The sequence below is a fragment of the Scleropages formosus genome, chromosome 17 (assembly GCF_900964775.1).
Source record: "Scleropages formosus chromosome 17, fSclFor1.1, whole genome shotgun sequence".
Classification (NCBI taxonomy): domain Eukaryota; kingdom Metazoa; phylum Chordata; class Actinopteri; order Osteoglossiformes; family Osteoglossidae; genus Scleropages; species Scleropages formosus.
Window position 1 is genome coordinate 20,543,012 of NC_041822.1, and position 13,567 is coordinate 20,556,578.

Below are 13,567 nucleotides of genomic sequence, written 5' to 3' on the forward strand. Positions count from 1 at the left end.
CCATGTTAGATCTGTATTCCAGGCTACTTGCAATGTTTCACCTATTTATATGGCTGAGTTATTTTTTACTGTATCAATGAATCAATTCAAAGTAAGTACCTTGATCAAGGGTATTACAGCAGGAGTGGGGATTTGCTTTTTTGACTGCAAGGTGACTAACTGACACTGTTGTTCATAGGTGTACCTTGGAATTGAGGTCCCTGTGGTAGATGTTCTTGTAGTGCAGGTAGACCATTCCCCTAGAGATGTCACAAGCCAGCTCCACCTTCTCCTTCCAGCTTAGGGACACATCCTTCCTGGCCAGAAGCTCCTCTAGGCAACCCCCGCTTACATACTGAAGGAAAGAGGGGTCCATCAGATGCCATGGACAGAGGGGTTCTTCGCACCTCATCCTGGTCAATCCCTCCCATGTCACAATGATCTCTTTGGCTCTTAGCGCTTCACAAACTACATGCTTGACTCATGCATGAACCTCATCTAATTCAGCATTACGCCAACGACAGATACAGAAAAAAACTCACCTCCAGAATTGGGTACAGCTTATCTTCTTTCACACATATTCCGAGATACCTAAAATCAACGACAATGTGGGTGTCACTGTGGATACAGTCTTTTCTCTGTACAAAACTGGCATTGCTTCACAGGGAATCTATAGGCTATGTCTTGCTTAAACACTGACTCAAACACACAACTAGAAAATTTTAATATTTTAAAGCATTAAGGAAATTACAAGAGCGCTTAGGAGATCATGAAACAATTTAATGGATTCTGGGTGGTTAGTTATTTAGATCCTGAGCTTCTCCAAGGAAACCCACCTTCTATACATCCCTAATCTAATGTTACTTTCAGACTTCTGAAAAATCCATGTTCCACATAAAAATTCAGAGCTCAGAAAAAGCTTTAAGCCAGTTTCTCTTTTTGTCCGTTTAGTTACATCATGACTAACATTTCTGAACAGATTGGCTCCATCTAGAATGCGGTTTGGCAGTTATTTTGGATAGTATTGTCATGGCAGTACTTCCTGCTCACACATAAATGTACATGAGGCGAAATGCTTGTGCTTTGAATAGAAGTTGGCTGCCTTTGGATGTGAAGATTGCCATTTCAAATCTCACCTACTGCTGTAGTACCCTTGAGCAAGGTACTTACACTGAAATTACTCTAGTAAACCTGCCCAGCAGTATAAATTGGAAAATAATTGTCAGTCACTTTGGAGTAGAGCATTAACTAAATAAATAAATGTAGAACTGTGAATCACACCAGGACAGCCAAAGCCCACTGCTTTGACGGGATACCTCTGTGAGGTGCTTGTCTGCTCATAATGCTTTGTGCATTGTTTCATAAGATCTTTGACCAAGCGAAACGGGCACAAAATTGCTAATAGAAGACAGCCTCTACAAAGAACACCTCGTGCAACTACTTTACCCGTGCTATGTTTGCATGCATGAGGCCTGGGGGTAGTGTTCCTAGGCGAGCTCCTGGTGGCTGGGCAGCCCACGTAGCCCGGCCGGGCTCAGCCTGAAAAGGCATTGTGGGGGAGCCATGTAGGCCCACCACCTGCAAGGTCCAGCATGGGGGTCGGGTGCAATGTATACCTGGCGGCGGCAGGGGGCGGGGTGGTGCATGGCGTCGTAGCCCCTCGCGACAGAAACTAGCTCTTGGTACGTGGAATATCACCTCACTTGGGGGGAAGGAGCCGGAACTGGTGCAGGAGGTTGAGAAATACCAACTAGATATAGTTGGGCTCACCTCCACTCACAGTGTTGGCTCTGGAACCAAACTCCTCGATAGGGGGTGGTCCCTCTCCTACTCAGGAGTTGCACGAGGTGAGAGGCGCCGGGCGGGTGTGGGGATACTCACAAGCCCCCGGCTGGCTGCCATACAGCTGGGGTTTGTCCCAGTGGACGAGAGGGTCGCCTCAATGCAACTTAGTGCCGCAGAGAGGAAAACTTTGACTGTTGTGTGTGCTTATGCACCAAACAGCAGTTCAGAGTATTCGGCCTTCTTGGAGAAGGTGGGTGGGGTTCTGGACAGGGCCCCACCTACAGACTCCATAGTCCTGCTGGGGGACTTCAACGCTCACGTTAGCAATGACTGGGAAATCTGGCGGGGGGTGATTGGGAAGAACGGCTTGCCCAATCTGAACCCGAATGGTGAAATGTTACTGGACTTCTGTGCTAGCCATGGTTTGTCCATAACAAACACCATGTTTGAACACAAGGATGCTCCTAAGTGTACTTGGTACCAGAGCTCCTTGGGCCAAAGGTCAATGATCGACTTTGTAGTCATTTCTTCTGACTTGACGCCACATGTTCTGGACACTCGGGTGAAGAGAGGTGTTGAGCTGTCAACCGATCACCATCTGGTGGTGAGTTGGATCAGATGGCAGGGAAAACTGATGGACAGACCAGGTAGGCCCAGGCGTTTAATTAGGGTGTGCTGGGAACGACTGTCAGAGGACCTTGTCCGGAATGATTTTAACTCGCCCCTTCAGGAGAGCTTCTCCCATGTCCCAGAGGAGGTAGGGGACATGGAGTCTGAATGGACCCTGTTCAAAACTTCAATTGTGGAAGCAGCCAGGCACAACTGTGGCCAAAAACTTGTTGGTGCCAGCCAGGGTGGCAACCCGAGAACCTGCTGGTGGACACCGGTGGTGAGGGAAGCCGTCAAGCTGAAGAAGGAGGCCTTTAGGGCCTGGCTGGCTCTGGGGACTCCTGACTCAGCAGACAGGTACCGGAAGCGAAAAAGGCAGCAGTGGCTGCGGTTGCAGACGGAAAATTCCAGGCATGGGAGGAGTTTGGAGAGGCCATGGAAAATGACTATCGGTCAGCTTCAAAGAGGATCTGGAGAACCATCCGGCAGCTCAGAAGGGGTCGGAGGAGTTTCGCTCAGGCTGTGTTTAGCAGGAGTGGAGAAACTCTGACCTCTGATGAGGACGTTGTCGGGAGGTGGAAGGACCACTTTGAAGAACTCTTAAACCCGAGTGATATGCCTCCCTTACAGGAGTCAGGGCCAGAGGCTTTCGGGCTGTCAGAGTCCATTTCCCTGATGAAAGTCACTGAGGTACTTGGTAAGCTCCACAGTGGCAAAGCACCAGGGGTGGATGAGATCTGCCCAGAAATGCTTAAGGCCCTGGATGTTGCAGGGCTGTCATGGTTGACACGCCTCTGCAATGTTGCATGGACCTCGGGGACAGTGCCCTTGGACTGGCAAACTGGGGTGGTGGTCCCTACCTTTACCAAAGGGGACCGGAGAGTGTGTGCCAACTATTGGGGCATCACACTTCTCAGTCTCCCTGGGAAAGTCTATGCCGGAGTGCTGGAGAGGAGGCTCCGGCTGATAGTTGAACCTCGGATTGAAGAGAAACAACGTGGATTCCATTCTGGCCGTAGAACAGCGGACCAGCTTTTTACCCTCTCACAGATAATTGAAGGGGCATGGGAATTTGCTAATCCAGTCTACATGTGTTTTGTGGACTTGGAGAAGGCCTATGACTGTTCCTCAGAAAATTCTGTGGGAGGTGTTTCAGTGAGTATGCGGTACCGGGGCCACTACTGCGGGCCATTCGGTCCTTGTACATATGGAGCGAAAGCTGTGTCCGCATACTCGGCATTAAGTTGAGCCTGTTCAGTGTGGGTGTTGGACTCCGCCAAGGTTGTGCCTTGTCTCCATTACAGTTTGTGGTTTTCACGGACAGGATATCAAGGTCAGGAGGGCATCCTGTGTGGGAGTCGGAAGGTGACGCCTCTGCTTTTTGCGGATGATGTTGTCCTTTTCGCACCGTCACATGGTTGCCTCCAGCATGCACTGGAACGGTTTGCAGCCGAGTGTGAAGCGATGGGGATGAGGATCAGCACCTCAAAGTGTGAGTCCATGGTTCTCTCACGGAAAGGGAGAGTTTTTGCTCCAGGTGAAGGAGTTCAAGTATCTTGGGGTCTTGTTTACGAGTGAGGGAAGAAGGGAGCGTGAGATTGGCCACAGGCTAGGAGCAGCGGCAGCAGTAATGCAGTCGCTGTACCGGACTGTAGTGGTGAAGGGGGAGCTGAGCCATAAGGGGAAGCTCTCCATTTACCGGTCGATCTACGTCCCTACCCTCACCTATGGTCATCAACTCTGGGTGATGACCGAAAGAATAAGACTGCGGATACAAGCGGCCGAAATGAGTTTTCTCTGCAGGGTGTTGTGACTCACTCTCCATGACAGGGTGAGGAGTTCAGACATCTGGGAAAAGCTCAGAGTAGAGCCGCTACTCCTCCACATTGAGAGGAGCCAGCTGAGGTGGTTCGGGCATCTGATAAGGATGCCCCCTGGACGCCCCCCCTTTGGAGGTATACCAGGCATGGCCAACTGGGACGAGGCCGCGAGGTCGGCCCAGGACCCGCTGGAGGGATTATATCTCACAGTTGGCCTGGGAATGGCTGGGGATCCCCCAGGCTGAGCTGGAGAAAGTTGTGGGGGACAGGGGCGGCTGGGCCTCTCTGCTCTCCCTGCTGACCCGTTTAGGACAAGCGGGACAGAAAATGAGATGAGATGAGAAGATGAGATGAGACGAGACCTGGCAAAGCATGATGGCGTTATATTGACTGTATGTGGCAACTATTGCCTCCAAATAATTTTTAATAAGTGCTCATGCTAAGCTCATGTCTGGATATTCAGCAGACCTGCATCTGGCTGTGGAAAAATCAGAATAAGCACAAAGCAACTGGCTACTACTGCATTATGATACATTTTCCATGTGTGCTCCACAGTTAAATAACTGACTGCGTCTCAGTTAAAGACATTAGAAAAATATGACCAAATTGATTCAAATATAATGATTAAGGTACCAATGGAAACTGTGTTGGCTTGTGCAGTCAAAAGGTACCCTTCATATTTATTTACATTTATTCATTTAGCACATGCTTTTCTCCAAAGTGCTGTACAATTCACGGTCTAAAAACAGCTTTTAACAACAAAGAGCTTTAGATACAGACACACAATTATCAAATAGCATGTCCAACACTATTTTTTGCTGGCACATCTTAGTAGATGCCTGCAGAATTCCAAAGCCACTCTCACCTGACTATGTTGGGGTGAGAGAGCTTCTGCAGAAGGCTGATCTCCCGCACAATGCTGTCCTGGTCTACATCGTTCTTGTAGATCTTCACCACCATCACCTTTCGAGTTGTTGTGTGTATCGCCTGTAGACACAAGACCATGACATGATGTAGCCATGATGAAAGATCTACTGGGTTACTAAAGACCCTCAGCAGACACAAATCCTTTTTGTCAAAGTTTATAAATCTAGCGTCCATTTACATTTGATATAATTTAAAATGATGTGGGTCTTTTCAGTCAAGCTGCTGCTATAACACATCCGACCAAAAACACAACTGTGGACAAACACATTGGAATACTAACAATATTCATTAATATCAATATTGATGAATCTCAATGTATATCAACATAATGAACAGAATGTTGCTGACATAACATGGAATTAAATTTACATTGACAACTGTTAGGTTTATCCAGAATGTTAGTTTAAGGGACTGTAATTATGTACGAGTCTCAACAGTACAAGTCTACTTATGTACAAGGGAAAACTTCAGAAAACTTAAGCAGTCTAGACAAGCTTTCTTTCTAGACTTTGCATCATTAGGTACAATCATATATGTATGGTAAAATGGGTTGACTATGTATTTTTATCAATGAAATGACACTTTTGAGGCTTTTACATGGTGTTTGTATCACTCACAAAATATTATTTATCAATTTATTTGGTGGAAAAAACAATTATCCCCATAATTACGGACAATTTATCACTTTCTGAATTTTGAAACAATGGCTGGTGCTACCCAATAATGTATTGCCAGGATGAGTGATGGGCGACCACTGTTTTCAAGGTTTAAGTCACTCTGAGCCAGAGCTTACCGGGAGAGAAGAAATATTGGAAATATCCTACAGCATACAGCAGCAAAGTACTGCAATACTTTGTGAAGAATGATCCAAGTTCCTATTATACACAGCACAAGAGTTTCATAACAGCATTCTAAAACAGACAGACTGTACTCAAGGCACAGGACAACCCTAACCCTTATTACTTCCTTTAAATTTATATATTGTTTGACATTTCCAGTATTTTGTCTACAGTACACTTGTTTAAGGAATCCTCACTATAGTGTCCATCCATTTAATTTGTGTGTTTCACTTCATCTTTGCAAAGAAATTGTGAAGCATATTTGCCTCTCTAGGGGGTGTCTGGGTCAAGCTAAGGATGCATCCATGGGAACAGGTGCTGGTGGGATGTGAGAACATGGTTGTGCCGAGTTCAGCCACTTTAACCGTGCCTAGCAGTGGGCTTGTTGTCATTCCCAGCAGGGGTTGGATGCTGGAAAAGAATAACCAGTGTCAATGGAACCACAAACTAGCCAATGATCAATGTAAATCAATGTCCAGAGAGTGAAACCAGAACTCATAATGGAAGGGCACTGTCTCTGAGGTTCTCTCATCATTATCTCAGACATTGCTTTTTAAACACTGTGGGCTCTGAGCTGATATTTTTACCCAAAGTAACTTGGTTAGCCTGTGATACTACATTTTACTTACAGTTAATGTCAAAAAATTCTGTAAGTTTAACCTAATTACCGTGCTTGATCTACTTTTGAACCTGTAACCTGTTACCTTGAAATACCACATTACCAATGCTCTAAAGACCAGTATCCTCACCTTTTGTCTTTTTTATTAGAAGCCATTGCAGACATAAGCAAAATCCATCAATTGGATGAGAATTAAAACTGTTCATCATTCGCCCCAAAGTTTTAAGGTGGTAATAAAACCGATGCTCTGAGCACAATATATAACAACATGGTACAGAATGAGAGAAATCCACTGCACCATTCATGTGCGGCCCTTAAAGAAGGAAGAAAAAGAAGCACAAAAATTATTGGAGAATGCCTGTTGTGTCTTGGAGAGGTGCATATGTTGCCAGATCGCATACTGGCCAGTTACATAAGAGACCCAGCAGGGGTGTTATTATGTTCTGTCCTGCCTTTATATCCAGCCACAGAGGTTGGCTGTCCGTCTGCGTGAGGAATGCCAAAGATGTCTCAATTAGGGCCGAAATAGCGCATAAATGCCGGGCTTTCCAAAATGCAAACAAAGAGAAACATACAGCTCTATCACATGGATGCTTTCCCGAGATCCTTCTGAAATGGAGCTGCCAGGAAGTTCACAAGGGTCTTTCGTGGATGTCATGCTCACGTTGCACTTGAGAATTCCTCTTGCAAAAATAATTGCGGCCGCCTCTGACAAGCTGCACAAAGAACTCCCACCTTGACTTGAGGCGGGGGGGGGGGGGCTGTCACGCAGAGCCCATACTGGCAATCAGAGATTTGTCAACACCCTGCTCATCGCTGTTCTAGCACATCATCTATGGTAAATTCCATCCCATTGCAACTATGTCAACAAAAGCATTAGTGTGTGGCTGTGGCTCCAAAGGGCCAAAACCCAAGTCAAGTATACAGTAGGGTTTTTCTTTTAGTAATTTAGTCACAGATCGTTGTCCTGTCTCCAAAGAAGTCTTCACACTGCTATAACAGACTAATTTCTTTCCATTTATATTAGGCTACCACCAGAGTGATTTCCTTGACGTTAAGCTGGTGCCAAATCTTCTTCTGAAAGCACAAGTACAAAAGCCGCCCTTGTCCTCTCTGCTGCTTTCTCCGAGTGTTACAACACAAGCACAGCAAGTATGTGTCCACAATCTGCTGAAAATCAAACCCTGAAAGAATTCCTTAGAAATCTGTGACCACTCAGGCTCCCACTCATGTCCGCCACCGCCTCTGTGCTACCCCAAACACACCCAGTAGCTGCTTTTCTGTGGGGAAACGTGCACAGGATGCTATTTCTATAATCTACAACCTATAGTTTACAACCTATCAGCTGAAGTTCTCTTTTTCAGTGCGACTTAAACCTGTAACCTTTTGATCAAAGATACACTTCCTAAACAGCTAAAAGACCCGTTTTCTTCAGTTACATTTAATGAAGTTAGCAATAATTTTAATCCAAAGTAATACACATGGACTGGATATCAGTAAAAGAGCAATGAGCAGTAATTAAATGCCGTTATCAGAAGGCCCAAAAAAACCCTTTTCCTACGCCAGACGTCAGATTGTGCAGGTATCTGCTTGACCTCTGGTGACTGGCAGTCTCAAGCATACCTTGTAGACCTTAGAGAAGAAACCGCTGCCAATGAGCTCTGTGGTGAAGTTCTCCCAGAACTCCAGCTTGCGCACGGCTGTGCGTAGCCTCTGCCAGCGGTCCACTTGGTAGTACGTGTCTGAGGACTCGCCATACAGCGTGGGGCTGGTGGGCTCTGAGGGGACGTCCACCTCACACATCCTCGGGATCTCAGCTGGGGGACACAAGGGGTCAGTTAGCTGTGACTGGTTTGACACAACCAAAAAGCAACCAAGGTACTGGTCCTACCTACTCCAATTTACTCTACTTTACACTACTATTACAATATTATTTCATAACTTGCTTGCATTGTTGACAAAGATAAATTCTTATTGCACAAGTTTCATTAGTCCTAATTTATTAAAAGCCATATATTTACAAATCAGTGTTAGCACCCTTCGTAAGAGTGCAGTAAAACTTAATGACTTCAACCTGATGGTCATGAAACTCAAACAGAAAACAAAGAAAAGGTTTTCTCTGGTTTAAAAAAAAAAAAAAAAAAAAAAAGCAAGTAAGGAAAATTAAATTAATCTAAACTAAAAAAAGGGGTACACTGAATTCAGACAATGCATGTGAGGAATCACAGAAGTGAGTGTTCCAGCAATGACAGAAAGAGGAGCACAGACAGTGCCTGCTCTTCAGATTAACCCCAAACACATCAACCAAAATGCCCATTTTAATGCTTATTGTAGATAGAAAAAAGAGGCTCTTTTAAGGTGACACTCAAGCAACATGGCAAGAGTTTCATTTGACTGTAAAATTGGCTCCTTCGTTAGGCAGTACAGAGAAGGTACCTTCTCAATTCACACAAATGCAAATGAGAAAGGAATAAACACATCTTCTCTGTAGGAAATACACACAAAGGATTCAGCCAGCAGAAGAAATCCCCTTCCGTCCCACACGTCAGGGCATGGTCTGTACCAAAGTAAAGTCATCTGCCTATTATGTCAGCGTTCTAAAGTGTCCAAACATAGCTTGCTTTGTTCCACTTTGCTTCACTCTTGCAGGTTTCACACCAAGCTTCCAATTGGTCAACCAGCTGGGGCTGAGGTATGCGGGTTTAAGAAGAGGCAAATATGTAAATAAAGAAATGCATAAGAGTAAATGAAATTTTAAAAATTTATGACACAATGGTATAGCTGCTAGAACTGGTTTCCTCACAGCTCCTAGGCTGTAGGTTTGGAAGTGAGCCTGAACCTGGATCAGTCTCTATAGAGCTGGAAGTATTTTCAGCTTCTCCCCCCAGTCTAAAGGGGTGTCACATATGGACTATTGACTGTAAATTGCCCTTTGTGTGTCTGAATGTGCAAGAGTTAATTGCCCCACAACAGACTGGCATCCCATTTAGGGTGTACCCTACCTGTTACCATACTCATCCAGGACAGGCACCAAGAAGTCTATGTGGCAGCAATGTGACCCTGCATTGGACAAGCAGTAACTGATCATGAATGAATACCAAAATGTGTTATAAAGGAGTAGATCTGTTTTCAAACCACTGTGCAAAATTACCACAATGAGTAATGTGTAATTAAAAAAAAAAAAAAAGGTACACTAAAGAGTGCGCTCAGAACAAAACAGGAAACCGGTCACAGATACACATAATCCATTAATAGATTGCAAAAATATACAGCGATTGTGTGGATCAGGGTTGAATCCAGGCATCTTTCAGAGGGAAACACAGACTGGTTGGGTTTCTCTCCCCTCTTTACCTACAGGAACTCCTGCTCATACAGCAACTTTCAGCAACTCCAACTCATACAGACAAGGTGCCTATGGGAGAACAAGGTGCAACTGGCCAAACGGGGCTCCCTCCAAAACATATTACTTCACCCAATGTGGTTGTAGCCCATAGAGGGAGAAAAACAGCAATGTGCTCACTGAACGCATGCTGGAGGAGCTGCGTGCATCTGTTTGCCCCTCTCGAGTGCCCCAAGTGTCAACCGTACAGAGTAAGCAATAAGAATCGGGTAACTAGCCAATCCAAAGCTGTAAGATAAGACTGGTATGGCCTTAAATGTCCAAAACAAACAACCAGAAACAGATCAAACATGAAACTGAAATGATAAGAACAACATTGAACAGGAAATGGCAGTGCAGAAGGAAACCACAAACTCCTTCCAAAAAAAAAAAAAAAACTAAATCAAAAAAGCCACAGGAGTTTGCTGAAGTCTATTTTCTAAGTAGAGTGATAACAAAAATGTATCTAATTCTGCATAGCGATTCAACTTTGGGGCCAGATGAGTTGTTCAAGACACCAGCTCTGTTAACACAGTACAGTGCAGAATCTTTCATCTGCAGCAGTAATGACAATGAATCCTCTGTTAGGCCACTAAGAGGTGATGTCACTGATTTGTCTCTTCACCAAACCAATAAATACAAGCATTCTCTGCCAATTATGACACCTGATCTCCCTTCTGCAGACAGTCAAATGGACACACTGAGGTTCACAGGCAATCCTGTCAAATAGCATCCTGCGTCACCGGACAGCAGAATCAGTGGAATGTGTGTCCTCATAGGTCGACAATTGGCTTTGTCAACGAAAAGGAAATCAGCTCTGTTATTCACTGCAGTAGGTGGGGCGGGTAAAAAACAAACAAAAAATACCATTCACACACAGCAGCTTTGTTTAACAGCAGTGGAGAAACAATGACCGCAGTGCTCCCACCACTTCATTGCATCACACAAAACCCAACTAGCGCAGTGCTATTGGGGGTCTCCAGGCCCCCAGCCCCCAAAGTTGAACAGCATTCGTGTCTCCCCAGAAAGTGCTGATGCTCAAATGCCTCTTTGTTCCCTCGCACTTTTAGGTCACTGCACATTAAGAAAGTGTGATGTGAAAAAAGACCGACTTTTTCCCCCAAGACAACACTCCTAGCTCCCTTCACCCAGGCTCCTTGATAGGGTCACCATCTTTGAATGGACTCAACTGACAGTGGTCACTCTTTGCTGTGTGATAAATGTCTGCTCTAAATTAATTTAAACAGACCTGTTTTCAATTGTTGCAAACAAATAACATTATCTTAATTCTTTATGGCATTACAACATTATATTAGCAATATCAGCTGAAGCTACTGACATTTTCAGTTGTACAAATATGCCTAAATCAATAAACTATACAAATATACACCATGATACACACTACAACAATGTATCAGAGGTCAGGTAATTCACAGTTTTGTGCAACTTCCAGCGGAAAAATATTTTATCTTAAAGCATTATTGACGCAGTTTAATTGCAAATGGTGTTCACTACAAGTCAAAATGTTTTAACCTTGACCATATCCCATGATGTTGACTGGACAGAACTGCCAAAAAGAACTGCCCATTTGACATTGCTTCTATCTAAGCTGCAAGCTCCACAGCGACTTCCCGAATTCGCATATGGGTGCGACTGTTACCCGGGGGTCAGGGGTGGATGGTGGCATGAGAGAAAATTCCCTTCTCCTCATATCAGACACTGAATGTGCCTTTTTCCTACACAAGCCACAGAGGTTTTGTGACTGTATAACAAATGCTGTCAAAATGCAGGCTAAATATTTGCGTGAGCCAGCAGAGGTATCTCACAGCTGCCTTACAAATGGAGTCTCGTCAAACGCTGCGATAAAACTGACCCAGATTACTCACTGACGCAGGTTAAGCGGACACAAACGACGGACTCAGTTCTGGACTGGCAGTCGCCTCTTCTTTATACATACAGTGAAGAACTGTGCATCTCACACCTGCTGTCCATCTGTCATGTGACTAAAGTTTTACAGAACCCCATTTTAGATCTGTGACCACCAAGGCTCAAAATCCACTGCAATCATTCAGTATGGTGGACAATGATGGGTGATATGATGGAAAAAAATGTACTGTTAAATGGTTAGAACTTTTAAAGACAACAATGACACATAAAACTGAGGGCTGAAAATGCTAAATTGTCAGCAAAATTCACTGGAGGGTTACTCCACTTTGTATGCTAGTGCTCTGCTGGAGATTAAATGGTAACATGTTTTTTTTTTTTTTTTTTTTAAGTGCCTGTTCTATTCACGTCACGTATCAGGTTTCATCCTCACACGGCTTTTAGCCCTCAACAAATTAAGCACTTCCCGTTCAGACGATCCGATTGCCCCTGGTGTGCCTTCGGTGACAGACGCAATTGGGCTGGGGCGCCTATGAGAATGGGATCTCTGGCATTCTGTGGAATCTGCAATTTTACAGCTAGCATCAGGACATGAGAGCTCATCGCTTTACAGGCACTGAAAGCAGATCGATAGCACAGGATTTCCAGACAGATCTATGGAATATATGGAATAAGATCTTTCTACGTACCATCAGTCAACATATTTAATGGAGGAAAACAGTTGAAATCACGGAAAATGCAGGATGCAAGTTACTCCCACTGATTTCACAGGAGATTTATTATGAGAAAGAGGAATGAACTCTGGTCATTCAATATTGGGAGGCTTAATAATCCAGTAGAGAATAATGTTGCATCATAACAGCAACGAAACACAAATACAGATAAAATACCAGCAACAGCTCTACCACGAGGTCCAGGAGAACTGTATCATGTAACATGATTCCTACTGGCTCAGCAGAGTCTTAAAATCAAGTCATTTTACTGCCATAATTTAACAATGTAGACATCTGTAAGTTCACTATTATGAACTTATGTATGACAGTAATAAAAAAAGACTGATAGAGAAGAGGATGCAACAACAACAATTAAAAAAAAAAAAAAAATTAATTCAATGCTCACTCGTAGTGGTTAATACCACTGCCTTTAGATAAACAAAATCGTAGGTTCAAATCCCACCTACTGCTGTAGTACCCCTGAGCATTTTTTTTTACACTGAAATTGCTCCAGTAAAATTACCCAGCTGCATAAATGGGTAAAAAAAATTGTAGGTAGCTTAACGATGTAAATTGCTTTGGAGAAAGGTCTCAGTTAAATGACCAAATGTGAACTATACTGCATCATTTAAATCATTCTTACAACAGTACTCAGTATTTTAGCATGTACAGCTTGGACGATGCACTTAAAAATATATGTCCTCTAGAGAGGAAAAAATTGATGCTGACTCTGGAAGGTTATAAGTTTTCAGGTATCCAATGGAAGTCATTGTCTCACACAGCCCATTGAGTGCTGGCACCCATCAGCTGGGGGCTCCAATGTGAGCAGGCTGCTACTCATCGATCCATCTGTGGTACAACTGCTCTGGTATCTATCTACCCTTTATAACATCACTATGACAGGGCCTGGCTGCAGCTCTCCTTTCCTGCGCACTGATGTTAAAGCCTTCATGGGCACGTGGGACATCTATATCTCACAATGCATTCTGGTCACTACCCAATACAAATTTGAG

At 44.2% G+C, this 13,567-nt stretch overlaps 1 protein-coding gene across 3 annotated transcripts in view; it reads right to left on the reverse strand.

Moving 5' to 3' along the window:
• Positions 1 to 13,567, reverse strand: part of LOC108938031 (dual specificity testis-specific protein kinase 2-like) — a 28,355-nt gene that overhangs the window by 7,190 nt on the left and 7,598 nt on the right. For all 3 annotated transcript variants that reach the window (XM_018758298.1, XM_018758297.1, XM_018758299.1), the window contains 4 exons: positions 8,202 to 8,395; positions 5,059 to 5,180; positions 522 to 570; positions 185 to 334 (listed from right to left, as the gene is read on the reverse strand). In XM_018758298.1, coding sequence (XP_018613814.1) covers positions 185 to 334; positions 522 to 570; positions 5,059 to 5,180; positions 8,202 to 8,381 — 501 coding nt within the window. In that variant the 5' untranslated portion in view covers positions 8,382 to 8,395. The remainder of the gene's footprint in view (positions 1 to 184; positions 335 to 521; positions 571 to 5,058; positions 5,181 to 8,201; positions 8,396 to 13,567) is intronic.